Source organism: Aptenodytes forsteri, unplaced genomic scaffold, assembly GCF_000699145.1.
Source record: "Aptenodytes forsteri isolate BGI_AS27 unplaced genomic scaffold, ASM69914v1 Scaffold93, whole genome shotgun sequence".
NCBI lineage: Eukaryota > Metazoa > Chordata > Aves > Sphenisciformes > Spheniscidae > Aptenodytes > Aptenodytes forsteri.
Window position 1 is genome coordinate 8,684,003 of NW_008794665.1, and position 19,645 is coordinate 8,703,647.

The window sequence follows — 19,645 nt, forward strand, 5'->3', positions numbered from 1 at the left end:
AGACCTCCTGCAGCACTGTGATAATTGGCACTTTATGCAAATGATCATCTAAGATAAGTTATCCAAGGAGAAGCTCTTCTTCTGTTGCCCTAAATTCTTGATCAGGAATACAGAAAAAAAATAAATTGTTGTGAGCTATACTTGGAATAACTCAATATATATATATGTAGTTTTGGTTATGAATCAATGTCCTTTAGTGACTTAATCAAACGTGTCTCTCTCTTTAAAATAATTTGTGTTGATTCCTTTTTTCCTGTGTGTGCAAAATCACACGATAAAACCCAGAACAAAAGCCAGTGACATCAAATAGATCTTGGGCAGGGAAAAAGCTGCTCCTTAGAGCAACCCTGACAGTGGTTATACAAGAAATATCCCAAGATATGGTACTGCCAGATGTCAAGCACCTCGGGAAGTTACTATCGGATGCATTTGTTTTCAGTAGGAACTGAAGTTTATCTAAATTTTCGGGGACAATCATCCATGGTACTGCCAAAGGGGTTAAATTCTTTCCCCCTTAGTGTAAAATATGCTCCCCAGCGATGACCTTTTTTTGAAAAATAAAGTCCTTAATTTAGGACTTAATTAATAGTTACTGCCTCAAGCCCTGATAAAACACCGTAAATACATCAAATATCTTTTAATTCCTAAAGGCTCTAGCCTAATCTACCAGTTAAAAGCCAAGTTTCTAATTAGTTTGCTTGTTGCCTTGGTTTGGGCTTGTTGCTGTCAGAATATAGTGGAGTTTTTAGTGTTTTGTATGTATTTTTGAGAGTTGACAAACCAAAATGAGCTCAATGTGGAACTCAGTGCTGTGGCCGTCTGTTTGCTGCTTTGCTGTTTTGCAAAGTTTGTTAATTTGTTGGCAAAATTATTACTGTGGAAGCAGCTGCAGGCAGCATTTGCATAGCAAATGATAATGCAAATCACAGAAATGGAGTATGAGACAAGTCTGTTCCCTGTGTTTGGGCAATCAGAGACCAGAGTGCCCAGACACTAGGGAGAATGATAATTTCCCTGGACAGTCTTCTAAAAAAAAAAAAAATCACTGTGCATGTGACAACGGACAAAACAATAATTCTGAAACCAATGCATGAAGCAATACAGCCATCTTACTCTCCATTTTAATGATGGGATATTAAATTTTGTGACCAATTTATTATTAGGTAACTATGTCAAGGGTATTCCTTCTCTTTGCTCTTTGCTGCTTTTGCTAGCTGAATTTTCCTGATCTGTTCAAAACCATGTTTCAGATATCGATGAATGCCTTGAAGGCGGTTTGGGAACCTGTGGCCAAACCTGTGTCAATGTTCCAGGGTCCTACATCTGCTCCTGTTTGCCCGGCTACACTTTGGATATTGACAAATGGTCTTGCTATGTGAACGGTAAGGTCATTTTCTTTTTTGATGACTAAAAAAAGAGCTTTAGAGACTTAGTTAGCATTATTTTTCAAAGTGAACCGTGCCCGGCTGGTCCCTACTGGACAGCGACTGGGGTGCTCTGGTTCACTGATGGAAAAACTGCCTCTTCTACTGTGTGGGTAAGCAGCAAGGCCAAAAGTGGGTGCCACAGAAGAGTGATGGTGAAGAATGGAAAGTACGGTGGTGGGAAGATGAATGAACATATGAAAACAAACAAATAAAACTAAACAATGACTTCCTGTTTAGTAGACATTCTCTCTCTGTGTGCTCGGAACTTTAAACTCTCTTATCCCGTCCCTACTACTTCCAGGAAAACACGGCAATACACAAGATTTTGCTACCTTTGCCTCTTTCAGTGTGTTGGCGTTGATGTTTTTCCAGTGTGTTTAGGTTCTAGGGACAGTGCTGTGAAATCATAAGCAGGAAGCCCTTATTTTTGGTTTGGCCCATTGGTGGTTTCTTAATAAACATGAGTGCTACTGTGAGTTCTTTCTCTCCTTTGCTCTGTCCTGAGTGTATAAATTGATTTTTGAATGTGTAAGATGCATTTAAATTAAGTTTTTAGCCCTTCTAAGAGGAAAATATCCACAGTTATGGCCTTTGAATAACCTTCATTTTGTCCTCAACGGATGCTACCCAGGGAAAAAAAATCTAGTTAGATTTTATTGATTGGTTCAACCCTATATTGCATCTAGAGTATGAGGTGGGAGTGCTCTGAAGTTCACCTCTCACCTCTCCGCCTTGGTTTCCTGAATGTCTGGTTTTGGTTCCTGTCTGGGATATGCTACAGCTCACTTCTGATCCAGGAGCTCAGGTTTTCTTTCTCTGACTAATGTTTGCCTGGGACTCTCGCTAATGCAGAGATGGGATGTGACAGGGCATTTTTCTGACCCAAGAAGTAGGAGATGTACTTGAGTCCCTGTGCATGTAGCCTTTGGTACCATGAACATAACCAAAAGTATTCTGTGCAGCTCCCAAATTGGCACCAACACTATTACTTCAGTCAGCTCCCAGAATCATCGTTGTTGACAGCAACATGTGACTCACAAAAACCAAGCTGGATTTTTTGTAGTCATGCCTAAACATCTCTAGTCCCTTAAATAGAATTTTAATTTTTTTTTAATCAAATGTTTTGTAAACTCTTCACTTCTGAACTGAAAAGAGGTGAAAACAAACATGTTACCTCACACTGATATATATGCACAGGTATCTTTCAAAGAACAATCCTACCTTAATATTGGAGGACTTCAACTTTTTTTAACATTATTACCACATTTATAGTACCAGTAGAGAGTGAGTGATGGTTCAGGAGCTACTGTGATGGATAAGGAACCCTTGTGCTAGGTATAAACCCTTCTGTAAGGGGTACACCAAGTGAAATACCCTCACGTTTAAAAGACAGGAAGCTCTTTGATGCAGGTGTTGTTTACCTGTTCATTAAACCTCTGACAAAATTAAGTCGCAAATCTGACTGGTGCCTCTGTAATCAAAGTTACATTTGCTCGCTCCCTGTTCCATTTACAGCCCTCACTCATGGACGCCTGATAGGGAATTCAGAGAGTGGAAAGGACAAAACCAAAGTATATAAATGCTCTTGGTCAACTAATTGGCAAAAATGCAGGCAGTACAGCTGTCAAATTCCTGAGATAAATCAGCCTTGCCACACTTCACCGTTCGTTTACCATTTACGCAAAACAAGTCTTCATAGTTTAAATATTCTCACATGGGGTTGCTCAGTGCAAATAGCAGCAGAAAAAGGGAGTCACTAAAATCCTAGAAGCAGCTGTTATAACTGGGTGATAGCTTGAAAACTTGAGATACAAAAGAGTGTTAGTATAGAAACAGAGTGCTAATCATCTTCCTTGTGAACAGAAGAAACTTACATCTTGGGTGCTTGTCAGAACTTTCTGCCTAACTTGCTCTTCACTTGAAGAAATCAAAATTGGTCTCATTCCTCTGCTGTGAAAGGGGTTGAATCAAACAACCTTATAACCATGATGAAGGTGGAGCATCTGGCTAAAATTTGTAGAAGTGATGTCTGTTGAGTTTCAAGCTTCAGGTTTCATGCTAATAGTAAAGATATTTAGTTAAAAGGTTGCAAAACTGGTCAATAAAACCAGTTTAATTTTCAAAAGTATAAAGGTTGCAAAACTGGTCAATAAAACCAGTTTAATTTTCAAAAGTATAAAGGTTGCAAAACTGGTCAATAAAACCAGTTTAATTTTCAAAAGTATATGTGCAAGAAAACTGATGATAGTTCATCTTTGACGACATCCATCTCTGATAAATGGAGAGTTGCTCTGCATTGCAGGAAGATCAATTCAACAAGTGATTAGACAGGCTTGAAAGCTGTCATTCTGTTGCATCTATCAATAATTGCATTTCAAAGTCACTTGGTTAGAACCAGTTTATTTTCAAAAGTATATGTGCAAGAAAACTGATGATAGTTCATCTTTGACGACATCCATCTCTGATAAATGGAGAGTTGCTCTGCATTGCAGGAAGATCAATTCAACAAGTGATTAGACAGGCTTGAAAGCTGTCATTCTGTTGCATCTATCAATAATTGCATTTCAAAGTCACTTGGTTAGAGCATTACTTGTATGCCTTACCTGTTGTTTCAGGCAACCATGCTATAAATCCCCATCACCGCCACAGTGGGCTTTCTTCTTTGAATGTTGTTTTAGTGGTAAATTAAAGACTAGGCTGTATACCCCCAATTTTTTTTTTTTTTAAATTAGAAAAAAACATGTTCCTTTTTAAAACGAAGGCTAAAATGTGACTGGTTACAGAAAAACTCCTTTCCTCTACTACACACTTGATAGACATCCATAATAGTCAAATTGCCTAAATGAAAACCATTGTGGTTTGGGAACGCAGTTAAGGTTCCTTGGACAATCCTACCCCTGCCCTATGGTAAAAACACCCCCAAATACCCCAAAAATAACAAAAAGGGCTTGATAAAACTGCGTTAGTGTAATCTGCAGCCCCAACTGTTATGTCCTACTAATTGTACTTCCATACTTATCACCTGGTTTTAAGGCTGCGTTAAGGCTATTTGGACCATCCTAGTTGCTCATCACTTTCAACCTTAATTTGATTTCTAGAGTTTGGGGCGTAATTGGAACAACTTTCATTTTAACGTATTTTATGTTAAGTTACTGATACAGTCTTACCCTTCACTCAGTATGAATACAGTTTTTGTCTGGAAGGAGTTGTTGCTGTTGAGCTGTAGGAGTTTTAAGTACAGGTCTTTTGGTTTCCTTCAGCCCTCTGCATCACAAGAAACCTTCACAGTCTCTAGCTTCTTCCTTTGCCCTGTCTTGGGATCTTCAGTTTCCCTGCTCAGGTAGTTAAAGTGAGACTCCAGACCACGTCTCTGTGATAAATTCTTGCTATAAAACAATAGTTAGAAGTGGTCTTCGACTTGGAGACGCATCCATGGCATAATTCTTCCAACCTCTGTCGGCACGCATGCAATGGTTCTTCCGAATTCTGACTAGGCTGTAGGATTTGGGATTAGTGGTAACAACCACTGCAATCTCAGTGTCACAACTCAGGTTTTTGGCCTAACTTTCAGCATTAAATGTGAAAGAACCATTACATTTATATCTTATTGGTTCTCTGTGATATGCCTGGAAAGTTACCATTAAAATATGAGAGGTGTTTAGATCCTGAACTTTCTCTTTGGTTAGTATAATACTGATGAGAACATAATGCAGCAAAAGTGCAATGCTTATCTATTAATTGGTCTCTTTTTGTTTTCTCCACACCAGACCCTGCACCATTCCTCCTTTTTAGCCATGGAAATGGCATCTTTAGAATTGACACTGAAGGGACCAATCATGAAAGATTGGTAGCTGATACTGGTCAGTCAACGCTTATGGATTTTCATTATACAGAAGAGAAAGTGTATTGGGTAGACTCTGATAGGCGACTACTTCAAAGAATTCAGCTGAATGGCACAAAACGAGAGGTAAAGTAATCAGTTCTCTGGAATTCTCCGAGTTAATGGGCATACGACCCTCCATGGAAACCACCTGCTCTTTAGGTACAATTCTGCCGTTCCTGTTCATTGATTAGCACTTCAGACTTATTAAATAGTTTTTGCCGTCGTAATAGTTATGGTCCTGAGTCTAGGCTGTTTTACTGGCATTCACAGTACATTTAGTATTTTCTGTGGATCAGATGAAGGGGAGTTAAAAATGAAGGAGAGGAAATTCAGACAAACTAAAGCTTTGAAGACAATAATGTTTATCAGTTTTAAATTAATCCCTGGCATTATGGAAATTTGTCTTCCAGATTACTGTAACTCAAACTGGCACAAATGGTATGAGAAGAACGTGCTTGAATTCCTACTCATTTTTTCTCAAACCTTTTATTGGTTTCTGTGGTTGCATAAATGCTTCTTTTAGCAGTTCATTCTTTGTTCAGAAAAAGCTGTGCAGTTCATTGCATCTGGCTGATTAAGAAGGGCAGACAGGCTGGGGGGGGGGGGGTGGCATTCTTTCGGCTGATTAAAGGGCAGACAGGCTGTTGTGGCTGAACTTTAATGCTGTGAGAGCCTTCTTTTGTTTGAGAGAGTGTTCCTGTACCCATGTGGAATCTTCACTGATGTATTTTATGCTGATTTTTAAGGATCAGGGTCCAGCAACAGTGTGTTAGGAAGTCTTCCATCTGTAACAGTACAGGTCTGGGTGCTTCATAGTGTGCCAAATGCAAGAAGTTGTAACTAAAATATTAGTCCAGTGTATTTCTCATGGAGAACAGTTTCCCCTTTCGCAGGGGGTCACTCAATTCAGAAGGAGTGTGTGTAAGTACAAAGACCAAATTAAAATGATTAAAGAATAAGAAAGAGAAACATCTACAGGTCTGAGAGAAAATGAAGCAGGTGAAGGAATGAAATGGGCAGCTTCAGTCTGACATTCTATTCCTTACGATGAAAGTCAAGTTTAAGGTAATCATTAGGATGCTTCTTGTTGTCAACTTTTTTTTTGTTTACAGAGACTATGTTACATAGACAAAGGCATTTCAGGATTTGCTATTGACTGGATAAATCAAGACATTCTCTGGGTCAACAGACAGAAAGCAACCATAGAAGCAACAGACATGAATGGGAAGAAACGCCGAGTTCTTCTAAGAGATGTTGGTCGTCCCACAAGGATTACCATTGATGCTGAGCAAAGGTAATTTTAACTAGGTTAGTAATTTCATTGAAAAGGACTCAAAATATGCAAAGTACTATGATTGCAGTTTATAGGCTGCTGGGCTAGTCTGTGCACAGTGTATTATCTATAGTCCAATACCTCCTTGAACTTTGACAAAAGAGGATAAAAGATTAGTAAGCATATAAGAGAGAAATAGAGAAGTGCGTGAGAAAAGCCCACTGAAGTCTAATGCGGAATCTATACCTCTTGGTCATCAGCGAAAATTTTGCTAGTGAGGAGAGCTGAGGGAAAAGAGGCATTGCTGGTCCTTTCTCAAAGACAGCAAAGTTTCAGGGCAGCAGAAAGCAGGATTGGAGCATAAGGGGAATGATGCCTGCAAATGCTGGGAATCCCTGGCACACTTAGAGTATAAATTGGTATGCTTTCTGAAAAAAGGTCTAAACTTACAGTTTTGCTCCTGTTTCCCTTGTCTCTTTGTCAGTTGCTCTGAATATTGGTTCTGAATCTACTGTTGCTACTTTGTGTCACTAGTAATTTGACATTCATAAAGATGCTTCTTTCAGCTTCAAGCCATTTACACTGAGAACCATGCTCACGTAAGAGATTTGGCCTCCTCAAGAATTATCAATATGAATTGTCACACTCCATGCTAATTTCTCTTTACACATAAGCCTCTTCCACTAAAGTTGCAAAAATAAAAGCTTGAGGAGACTTTGAGATGCTTCTGTTTTGTACAGCAAAAGCATGTTTTTGTTGCCGCTTTTGATTTGCAGTAAGGTTGCTCAGCAGTGTGTGAAACTATTTTATTATTAAGGCTTATGTGTCCTTTCCTAGTACATTTATACATAAACCAATCTTCTGATGCTAATAGCATTGCTAGTATTCTTTGGAGTCTTGTCATTTAGGTAGGATTTAAAGGCCTGAACATTAGCCTATTTTTTTTTTTTTCCTGATTTGCTTTTGAATGCAGTATTTACCAATCTTGGAAATATTCACAAGTCCTCAAACCCACTGTCAAATGCCATCGAAAAGCACGTTACAAATGGCATTATAGGGATGTATTTACTGAACTTATGCGAAAGTTTGGGAAGACTCAAGTGCATATATTCAGCTAGGTGTGATTCACCATGCATAAAAGCTGTACTCATGTGCTTACACAGGGAGGACAGTAAGCCAGTAACAAACTGTAAAGAAAGTAGACTCCAAGAAGTCTTGGAGTCATCATTTTTATACCCCATGGCAATTTGCTTGTATGAAAACTCTGAGGGCTCTATTTTTAATGTGAAGTGAATTAAAACCCCCAGCATTTTTACATGCACAGGCATAAATGTGAGCTAAATCTGATATTAACAGTGTCTTCCTTCAAATGTGTGCAACTCTTAATTAATGAAGGTCAATGTGATACCCTAATAATAGAGTTTTTCTCAAAAAATGTGTGTAGATATTAGCAGTGATAGGATTATTTTAATAGTAATAATATAACTATTGCTGTAAGACTGATTTAAATTTTTAATGGTGTTTAGAAATGCTGAAAAGTAAGGATTAAGGCTGAAGAAAAATAGACAGCAAATACAGTAAGGGCTGGAAATTACTCAAGCCGGTTTTTAATCTTCATTCTTCTTCTGTTTTCCTGTTTGTTTATATCATACCCTGTCCCTACACTGATTTGCAAAAGTTGTGCATAGAGACTATAACTACCTTTGTTTCTTAGTTTCCCTATCTGTAAAAAGTGAATCCTAGCATTTGTCCAAACTTCCAGAGTAGTGTTGTTTCTTAAATAACAGGTGCTATAGAAATGCAAGCAGATATTAATAAAGTGTTTAAAAATGGCAGTGTACAATTGGGCTGTCCTTCTGGAAACATGTTTTCATCTATACATTAATAACCCGTGATAACTGTAGACTATGTAATAGTGAAGAAAAGCTGTGAGGCAGGGGCTGATTGTTCCTACTGGTTTAGTATAGTCCCTTGCCAGTGAGATCTAGTCCATTTTGGGGCCTTTAACAAATGATTAACATAAATATAGTAAAGCTGGCTTTATGCTACATTGCTTTGTACATACAAGTTTTGCAATTTTGTGAAGACAAGGCAAAATGATGATGCTTCTTGGAACTTTTGTGCATAAGAAATCCCAGCAAAGACTCTAAACTCAAACATCAAAAATTAAAATATACATGAATGAGGGATAACTTGCTATTTTGGAAGAACTGTTGTTAACCTTAGTCACATCAGTAAATCTGGGTTCTGATCCATGAATAACTTGACATATAAGTAGCTTCAGTGCATAACTGTTTTCAGTATTGGAGCTGTATTTTGACTATGTCTTAATTTAATGACAGCATAGTCTGGCTGCTATAACCAGCAGGAAGGTAGAAAGAAATGAGAACAATAATTGAAATGGTATTTTTAAGTTAAGCACTTAAGTTAAGTGATGTGTTCAACTAGAGTTTCTGGAGATAGATTCCTCCCTAGAGACAGAGAGCAATGCGTATCTGCCTCAAAGATGTGCCTTTCCCCAAGTTTGCAGGAATTCCCTGTAGATTTGAGAGGTTATTCCAGTTGCCTTCTCTGACTGCATGGCCAAACGAAGCAGACAGACAGACAATAGTGCTTTGTGGTTAAGATGCGCTGATTCCTGCCTGACCTACATGAGAGAAATTTCTAGTATCTCATTGCTTCCTGAACAGAGTCATACAGTCTCTGATAGAAACATATTTATTAAAATAAGAAAACAACTGGTTTTAGTCGTAGTATTGCTTCTGTTAAACAGACAATGCTTTATTGTCAAAAATTATTTCCATTCTTAATAGAACTATGTTAAGAGGAGATGTATTCCTGCTTTGTATATCTCCTGCAGAGATGCTTTCCTGAAATAGGTGAGTACGTATAAAGGAAGTCCCTTGCTTTATTATTAGTTTTCGTTCTGAAAGCACTGTGGTAAGACTGAAAAATTCTGTATATGGGAGCAACTAAACAAGGAGTGTGTAGCAGTGATGTGATCTTGCAAGTGTGGTGTTTGGTTTTTTTGTTTTTCAAAAGATGCTTCTCTTGCCTGCAGGCTATTATTTTGGTCTTCAGATGGTACAGTTTCCAGCATACACCGAGTGTCCCTCAGTGGAAGTGATGTGAGAAATGTTTTAAGAACCACAGAAAAAATAAAGGCCATCTCACTAGATTTGGTTGACACAAGGCTCTACTGGATCCAACATGACCATGGAAAAGAGATTTCCCATATTGGATCATGCGATTATGATGGCGGAGCTGTTCGTTTGCTCAAAAATTCTGTCCGGTGAGTTTTCCTGAGCTTGTCAGAAATAAAAGACTCATTTCCCAGGGATGCAGTTAAGCTCTCTTCCTCATTCTCCCTTTTATTTTGTCAGTTCATAACACAATAAGGAGTATAAAATGTGGTGCAAATGGCGTGTAACTGTAAATCTAAAACTACTGATAGGAAAATGGAAAAAAAGTCACTGTTGTAAGGATAAGACTGCCACTCAGTACTCTCCATCTTCCAAGCTTTTAGCAAACGATAACTACTTAATCTTTAGAAATCCTCTCTGAGTGTTTATTAGTGGCCTTTTTCTGCTGATAGAAAAGTCAAAAACAAAGAGATTAAATTATTTGTCCAAGGTCACAGTGGGTGAGCTCAGGTGTCTGAGCTGTGCTCAAGAGACTGAGCTAGATCAGGTCTTTCCTATCCTCCTCTAAGCCTGTTGTCCTCCTTAGCTGCTGGGCGGGGAGGCTTGGATAACCCCCCGTGCTTCAGCAAGCATCAGCAGATGTGGTGAAAACTGTCCTATGCGATAGACTTGTTCCCCTCTGCTCCCCGGTGCTGAGGCTAAGCACGGCTGAGGGGGCTCTTAGACCCACGTGCTTTTAGGTGCCTTTAATATTTGGCCTTCATGCTTTGCAGTGGTACAGCTGCTCTGTGGCGGGCATGCTTTCTGCGAGGTACTCAGGAAAAGGTTACCTTATATCACTGCAGTTTATGTCGGTATGGCTGGATTGGCATATGCGTAATAGGAATTGCCAACTGCAAAATGAGAAAAATACATGGTTTCACTGGCCTGCCGATTCAAATATGCAGCAGACCGTTTGCATATGATGAACACAAAGCTGGTTTCTCCCTACACTGCCAGCTGCCAGACTGGATTTTTCCTTATCCTTTTCCCTTTTCTCCCTTGAGTTGGCTGGTGTTCACTAGGGCATCAACACTTTCCCGTTGAACCTGGATGATACGGATTCTCCTTTTTCCACCTGGAATACGTACTGGAAAGTGGAGGCCAAAAATCCCTCTTTCAGTATTTTTTCTGCTTTTCCTCTTATTTAAAACTGGGCCCTTTTGTTGTTCCTGCTGGCTGCTATAACTGACCAGCCAATGAAAACTAAATTCCTGCGATAGGAGAAGCAGTAAGATGGATTTTAGGAATGCCCTACTCCTACCCTTCCATCTCCACTCTGATTTCCTGGGACAGTCAGAAGCATCAGAGCAGGCACTGGAGATTAGGAAATAGGGGAACTTATCTGGCCTACATCCTTCAACAAAGCAAGTGTCCATTTTAGTTGCTGGGTTCACCAGAAGCAGGGTGATACCTAGGCTTTCTCTGTCAGTTGAGTCAGTCCTGAACAACAGCTCATATAACCTGTGAGAAATGCAGGTTGTCCATTTTGCAGCTATTACTTGCATATCTGCAGGATTCTGGGTGCTGGATTATTTGGGAATGTCTCTGGCACTTCATCTGACTCTCATATATATAAGATAATATAAGATATATATAAGAATACAAAGAAAGGTTATTTACAGTGAACTTGACTGAACTAGATGCTCAGAAAACGTATGAGTGAGTAAATATATAGGGATCAGGTAATGTGCCACTTTGTGTTATCTTCTTTTTGTTGTAGACATCAATTGCTTGGTATGTCTCTCTTTGCCGAGCACCTGTACTATTCAGAGTTGAAATCTGGTATGATATGGAGAGCCAGCAAGTATACTGGAAAAGTTGTAGTCACAATTAGCCTGAAGCCATCATTTTTTCCACCAGTGGAGATAAAAGTGGTGCATCCCTTTAAACAGCCAGGTGCAAGAACAGATTCTCAGGATTTTGGTAAGTAAACTGTAATGATACAGTAGTGTGTGTGAGAATACATAATAATGTCATACACTCTGATTTTTCACAGTAATAATTTTCTTTGGCAAAATTCCAGGCCTCAGTGAAGTCAAGGAAAAAGTTTCCTTTAACTTCAGTGATCCACAATTCCACTTGGCGTGTGTAACTCCAGCTGGAGTATCAGGCTGGAAGCGTGCTGAGCGTGAACTGCTCATTTCATTAATCCGAATACACATGCAGATAAATGTGATTTTCTCCTTATCTTCCCTTTGTTTATACAAAAATGTTTTTATACTTTCCTGCTAAATGCACAAAGCATACAGCTTTTTAATCCCCCATGTAGATTATCTTCATCAAAAATCTGCTTCCTTCTGGAAGTTTTATTCTAATGTGCATCTAAACACCTCTGATTGTTATGGCACTGAAGGATTTTAAGTGTGTAGTATGTCCTACAAGCGATACTGTGGATGTCTCAGCTTTGCTGTGAAATGGCTGGATGAAGAGTCAGCCTGGTTTAGACAGACTTGAAGTTGCCATAATACCTATGAAATAAGAGCCTTGGGTCTCTTTAATTGATATCAGTCGCAGCCTACAGTATGAGGTGGTCATGTCACTGCCTTTCACTATGGATCAGAAAATGAAGGTAGTTGATTATGGATAGCTCACTCCCCTTGAGGATTCCTGCTGAGGCAGTAGGAAGTGGGGCGTGTCCAGGGGAAATAATGTTTTCTCCTCTGATCTCTGGAAAGCAGACATAGAGTATTCTTGCTTTAATGGAATAGCTTTTGTCACCAGTTTTGCTTGAATACGAGCAACTGAGCAAACAACATAAAGGCATTTGTGTGTTGAGCAATGGTTGCAGAACTGCCAAAGGAAGATGGCCGTGGGTTCCCAGAGGTATAGGTGGTATAAAGACATGAGGAGAAAGTAGTGTTTGTTCATATGAGCAAAAATGAAACTGTAAATATCTCTCTTGGACCATTTCTAAATATCTACTATAAAATAGGCTTTGTCTTTCTTCATGCCAACCAACAGCTTTACACGGTACCATGCTGTCTCTCCTTCCTGAAGCCTGCTCTGAGTGGAAAAATCAAAATCTTCAAGGGAACTTTCCCCTTCAAGTGCTTTGCAGTGCAAAGAGCTGTTGAGATGCAGAAGAGAAAGTGTTCCTGGAAATCAAGCTTATACTTGTAAGCACAGGGAGCCTCCATTCAGAGACAGGACCTGTTCTGTGCTTCCTTCGAGGAAAACAGTCATCCTGGCAAATGGAAGCACTTTTTTCAACTGACAAGTTTGGTGCTCTCACACAGGGTAACTAGGGAAGGATATGTTTGTGGTGCAGACAGTGGCATGTCCACACATCTCAGGGTTGTCACAACAAGATTGGGAAGGTCTCATGAGGCCTCCTTGGGTGTCGGTCACCATGTCTGCATATGCATGAAGATGGAGAGGAAGAAACAATGACCAAGAAAGGTCATGATAGTGGTCTCTTGAACCTCAGGGGCTATTTGTTGTGTTACATATGGCCTCTCCACAAGAGCGTGTAGCACAATTTCGTTGACTATGGGCACTTAGCTTTTATTCTTCTCTCATAAGATTAATTCCACTTTTTCCACCAGAACATGCTGCTTTCCGGTGTTTCTCTTTCCACTGGAAAGAGGGTTTCCCCACCTTTATTAATAAATAAACTACCAGTGTTTTTAAATGCCTTGCAGTATATACCCCTGTGTTTCCAACATCTAGTAGATTTTTGTATGACAGTAAGTGTTGTCAGCAGTAGGCCTTTTTTTTATTCCAAATACCTTCTTGTAAAAATGTCTGGGAAGTGATGGAGTAGAAAGAAGCTTAACAGGCTGAATCCAGATGAACCTTTTGGACTTTGCATGTACGTTGCTTGGCTTATCCAGTGCAAGAACTGGGATGAAAGGAGGACTAATGAGCCTGGAGTACAAATGAGATTTATAGCTGATCTTACAACAGAGAAACCTGGAGATAAAAGCATACCTAGACTAATTGGATGCTCTGTACAAGCTAAGAAAGTGTATGTTGCAATGTAGTGTCAGCTGTGAATTATCAGGCCTTCTTTAAAGCAGATAGCAAGTGAGTTCCTTCAGATGAAAAGGGAACTGATGAGAAGTGCTCAACTGACATGATTCGATTTTTTACTGGAATTTGGATTATTTACTTTACTACTTAAATTCCTCATGTTCCCTCTTCCCTTTCTCTTTCAAAAGTCTTTCCTGGATTGGTCATGGCCAGTAAGTACAGAGAAGAGCATTAATTCAGCTACAGGTTTGCTATAACCCCAGACAACAACTTCAGTACGGCAGTATCTGGAAGATGGCCTCTAATTTACCTCAACTCTCTTTGACAGCTAATCCTATATCTGATGACTGTGTGTGTATTTATAAATGCCTGCTGGAATGTTCTTCACACTTTTATTAATGGCTCATAAAATATCTTAATTACCTTAAAACCTCAAAGACTGCCTCTGGAATTTTTTTAAAGTATCTTCTCTGACAGATTAACAATATTCAGTACCCTCAGGATATTTTCTGGAGGAATTATGTTCTGTTTCTTTCCAGTGAAAGAATCCAGCATCAGGCTATTATCTGAGAACACCCATTTCCATATAAAAGAGGTGATGGGAGGGGAAAAAAACCCCAAACCCAAACGAACTAGAAAGTATGGTTCATAGTGGTTGTTCTTCCAGAAAAGATTACCTTAAAAACTTTGTGATTCATAGTCACCATTCACTTTAAGTTTTGAAATGTGATTTTTTTTTAACATATTGATTTGGCAATATCGAGTTCTAATAATTATTCAGTTAAAAAATAATATCTCCTTGAGATTGCCCAGATGGCAAAATTATTGCTTCTGTTATTTCTTCTGTAATTCCTGGGTGTCTTAGGTCTCATTAGACCAATAATGGTACAAGCAAGGGGCAAAAAAACAGCACTAGTGATAAGCATAAGGCAGCCTTGAATGTGGTCTTGTTTCTCTTTTGTATTGTTTTGTGATTGCATGTACTTGCACTTTTGTCATTCTAATGAGTTCTGTGTTTGAAGGTTAGACACCCCGCTACTGTATGTTCCTGATTCAGTTGCAGTAGAGACAAAGATTAAGGGTCCAATTCAAAACTAGTTCTACAAAAAGAGAGGCTCAGCTAAAACTATGTAAAATTCAAGTCTCTCAAAAGCTAACATGCTTAATAACACAGATAATATCCATCTTGTCATCCATTCATCATTTTTCATTCAGTGATACAACTTTTGTTAGAGAAGAATTAATCAGTTTGATGCAAATAAGTGCAATGTTGATGATTTCAGCCAAGCTGAAGTGTCTGTCTGGGAAATTATTTCAGTCTTTTATAGATGTGATCTGTCATTCCACTAAATGGCCAGCATTTTCTCTGTTGTAGCTAACAGAAAACTAAATGTCGAACATAAATATTATGCTGCTTTCCATCTCTTGGAATTTAGAGGGTGAATTAGAAATAGCACAAGAAAATTGTTCACAAACAAATTTCTTTGCCTGTACGAGCCCACAATTTCTCATGTGTTACACAAACAGCAGAGGGCAAAGACAGTGTTGTGGGTGGGTGGCTGCATACCCACATTCAGTAGCAGCAGTTCAGCTATTCTTAGCTTGGGAAAGGGGCAAGCAACCCCAGAAGAAGATTAGGAAGATTAAAACAAAAATAATAGTTTGGGAGACAAAAATAAAACCATGAGTGTTGCATATCTGCGAAAGCACCAGCTCTAAATGATAGCTGAGCACAGACACGAGGCTCTGCAAATCCTTCCCATGAGAAAAGATAGATGAATACCTGTTTGACTTTTTCTGTGAAGCAGGAGAAGTAGGAAGGCTTCTGGGGATCTGTTGGGTACTTTTTTCTGCTTCCTTTGAAGAAAGTTTGAGCATATCTTGTTGGACATCAGAAACATTCTGAGTTTTAAATCTGAGTTCAAGATTTATAACGCTTGTATTTATCATAGTCAGAAACTAGGATCCACTGCAGTACAAAGATTCTCTAGACTGTGCTAATGCTTTTTGTCCAAATGAAACGTATGGTCATTATGATCTGTCCAGCAGTTTTTTTGTTAAATAACATGAGACTTGAGCACTGCTTTACACTAATAACTTCCAGTCTTCGTATGCTCTCTCTCTTTTTAAACCTCTTTCCCCTCTCTTTTTGTGTGTGTGCTCTCTCTCTCTCACTCTCTTCTTTCTGAGTGTTTTACAGAGCCTGATAGCATATAATACCGTGCAGGACTGGTGGCATGTGAAGCCTGCTACACAGGGCTTTCCCTTTCATAATCAGTATAGGTATGCACCCAAACCAAACCATCCCCCACTTCAGGCTCTCTCTAGGTCTGCTTGTGCTGACATGGAGCTAGAAACGATCGTTCGCACAGACCTACTCTTAGTCTTCCAAGTGCCTTCATTTTTATAGTGACTTTTTGGCCTGATTTTACCAATATAATAATAGAAGTTATTTTCTATTAATAAGAAGTTCCTCGGCTTGAGCAAGTAGCTGTTGAGAAGAAGACACTTCACTGAGAATCTTTGCTCAAAATAGTTTCTCCTTGAAGGTTGATATGGTAAGAACTCCCTTACATTTATACTATATTTGTTCTTCCAGAAAAAGGAACCTGTGATTTGAACAAAGAAAAGTGCAGAAGAAGAATCTGCAGGCCTGACTCAAGGACTCATCGGTGTAAATGTTCTAGTGGCTTTATTTTAAGTCGAAATAAACAGTTTTGTGAAGGTAATACATGAATCTCCCGACAGCTTTATTCCATCAGATGAAAAAGTTCTTCTGTTCTTTTACTTTACTCGTATCTTGAGTATGAAAAAACACTCTGAGGTCTTAAAAATTCCAGTTGTGCCATTTCAGTTTTGTGTCCTTCCAGGTTCTGAAATAGTCTAAAAGGAGACCTATGAAAATGTCACAAAAGTTATTCTTGCGAGAAATTTTGATCCTAGCCTGAGTAGTTAAAGAAGGTACAGATAAGTAGACATGCTTATGGGTGCTTATTTAATTTTAAAACAAAAATTACAACAGATACATCACCAAAGGTGAAACATTGAAAAATCCTGCAACAAGATGGCTGTTTTAAGTCCCACTTTCAAAAAAGACACAAATTCTTAACAAGCTTCTAAATGTTTTAACCTGGATTGTTTTAATAAAAATCTAACATTACTATTAATAATAGTAAACATATCATTTTTAGAAGCATCTTTTTCACTACATGACCAGATTTGAAAAGACATAAAGGCATCAAAATTCCTAGCTTACAGGATTTACAGACCTGCCTGAGCAGCACCCATCCAGTTCTCAGGAAAATCACTAGGATTGCTTTCTGAATTTCAACTTCTAAACTACTTCTGTGTTTTGAGAATTTTACTTAAGTCATGTTGGAGCCAAAATTTTTAAAAGAATTTTTGTCTGAAGAAAGTGTCTAATGTAAATTCTTTGGGTGCACACAGGATTTAACTGGCACTGGAATCTGTATGGGAAGGCATACTTTTGAAAGTCCTGTAGGCACCTATGCAGGACATACGCAGCCTGAGTGGGTTTTGCTAGAAGGTTTTTAAAGCTTATTTGAATAAGGTCTGCAAACTTGCTTTTTTAGCATTTATTAGGACCAACATGTTTTTGTAAAATGATTGGGAAAAAGAGGTACTTCTTGAAGTCTGTTAGTTTGTTTCATTAATCTAATTCCCTGAGACTGGTCAATGATCTTATTCTGACACAGCAAGTGCTTCTTTTGGCAGATATCAACGAATGCGGCTTCTGGAATCATGGCTGTACTTTGGGCTGCGTGAACATCCCTGGTTCCTATTACTGCACCTGCCCGAGAGGTTTTGTTCTGCTGCCTGATAGGAAAACATGTCACGGTAAGTAGCAGTAATACATAAACGCCTCCAGTATGATATTGGAGAGAGTCCTCATTTAACACTAGAACCGCTGAAAGTTTTGTATGTTGCATTGCTCACTTCCAATCCCTTATTATGTAAGTAGGATCAGCTTAAACTGAGTGAACCAAATTCAGATGTCGTGTTTAAGGAAGTGTAAGTTACACGTGAGTAACCAAGTGTGAACATCTTCAGGAGCAAAAAAAAGAGTCAGGTCTCTAGAGAGACCTCTTTGCTCAGATTGGGCTCCGTGGCACATTCCAGGCGGATAAGCAGTTATATCTTTTAAAATGTGGTCTCTGAATTTGGCTCATTCTGTCTAACCTGCATAACAATTTGCACAGTCTCTGAATGAGCAGCTTACAGCATCATCTCTTTTCTCTTCACATCAGGGTTGATAGCATTGCTAATGTACATGAAATTAATGAAATTAAATGCATGTGCATCTGTTTACAATGAATAAGACACACGGAAGTACTCATAAAGTTGTTTATTCTGGGGGACTGCTGCACTTGTGCTTTTTTTTTCTTTTATCAATTAAATTGTGCATAAGAAGTATGCCTGAGAGAACTTATCTATATAACATAGGTACATAAACCAGGAAGCTCTGTGAAGCTGAATAAATGTGAATAAAATAAATGCAGAGAACACAGAGAAGTGGAGGGAAAAACCAAAGATTTGTCTGTCAGTAAACTTCAAGGACCATATTTTAGTCATAGTAAGAGTCAGAGGTGAAGGTTTTTGTTCTCCTTTTATGCAGCATTGTGTATATTCAGCCTACAAATCCAAGTTTTGAGGTCTTGGGATATTCCCAGTCACTTTTCTATTTCATAATGAAGTGAAACTTAGGTGTAAGCAAAGGGTCCTTCTACCTTGTTTCCATGGAAATAAAACATTGGTATATGCCCTAAGTAGAAGTGCCAGTGCACACCAGTGAGTTCAGTCTGGATCATGGCAAGATCAGGACCTAGGGTATATTAAATATCGCTACAAGAGAGTAACAGAGTCTAACAGACTCTAGCGGTCAGTCTATCTATTTTAGACCTCCAAGAGTCACTTCTCCCTCTCTATTAAGAGGGAGTCAGGAGTAGGATTCAGTGACCCAAACATGTGACAGCTGCAGACGGCAGCCAGATGTGACAGAAGACCTATGGGAGTCCTGCAGCCAGAGGCTATTGGGAGGTGGGATATCCTTTTGTGTGCAAAACAACACTTAGACACTGTGCAACTCAGTCCTACTCTGGATGACTAGCTTGAACTATATGCCTGCATTTTGAGTGGCTCAAATTAGATAGAAAATAATGTTTTTCTAACACAGGCTAGGGATGCAACATGGACAGTATAACTCCTTAACTACTGCAGCACACAAGGCAGATATGTCACCATCTACGCAACTTGAGAGAGAGAGAGAGATACAAGGTGAGAAGTCCACATGCTGACCAGACATTTTGATGCTTTGTCCTCAAAGTCCTGTACGAAGCTCTCCATCTAAAGCCACAGGCTCTAGTCAGAAAGAAACACAAGATCAGTTTCTTGACCCTCTTCACTGTACTTAAGGGGTTAGAACAATCCAGTCCAGAGTGCAGTTGCCCTGGAGAAGCAATATTTGCAACAGTTATGCATCATTTAAGCCAGTGTATGCAGCTAATTCAAAGAAGCAGCTGTGGGAAACTTGCATTAGTTCCAGTCTTCCAGCGGGTGTTGCCATACGGTGCTAGAATTGGCATAAAGAGATGCAGCACTGCAATGCAGAAGGTGGAAGGAGGATATCCTGTGAAATTACATTAAACAAATACTCAGGGAAAAAAGTTGGCGCTCCAACAATTATAATGGAAAGTAAAGGAAAGCTATTGCCAGGTCCTCAGATGGTTTTGCCCCTACAGCTTCAAAAATTGCCACTAAGGAACATAGCTTTATTTCTGGAAGGTTCATCTCCTGTTTTCATTGATTCTAGCTCTGTTACCCTTGGAGTAGTAGGAAAGTAGTTTTTCCTCATTCTCTTTGTGCTTTATACTTATTCTTTCAGTAT

General features: G+C 39.0%; 1 protein-coding gene across 2 annotated transcripts in view; it reads left to right on the plus strand.

Moving 5' to 3' along the window:
• The window catches only part of EGF (epidermal growth factor), a 63,106-nt gene that overhangs the window by 8,907 nt on the left and 34,554 nt on the right, over positions 1–19,645 (plus strand). For both annotated transcript variants that reach the window (XM_009273585.2, XM_009273584.2), the window contains exons 2-8: positions 1,251–1,382; positions 5,195–5,394; positions 6,423–6,604; positions 9,645–9,875; positions 11,489–11,691; positions 16,340–16,465; positions 17,476–17,598. In XM_009273585.2, the coding sequence (XP_009271860.1) occupies positions 1,251–1,382; positions 5,195–5,394; positions 6,423–6,604; positions 9,645–9,875; positions 11,489–11,691; positions 16,340–16,465; positions 17,476–17,598 (1,197 nt within the window). The remainder of the gene's footprint in view (positions 1–1,250; positions 1,383–5,194; positions 5,395–6,422; positions 6,605–9,644; positions 9,876–11,488; positions 11,692–16,339; positions 16,466–17,475; positions 17,599–19,645) is intronic.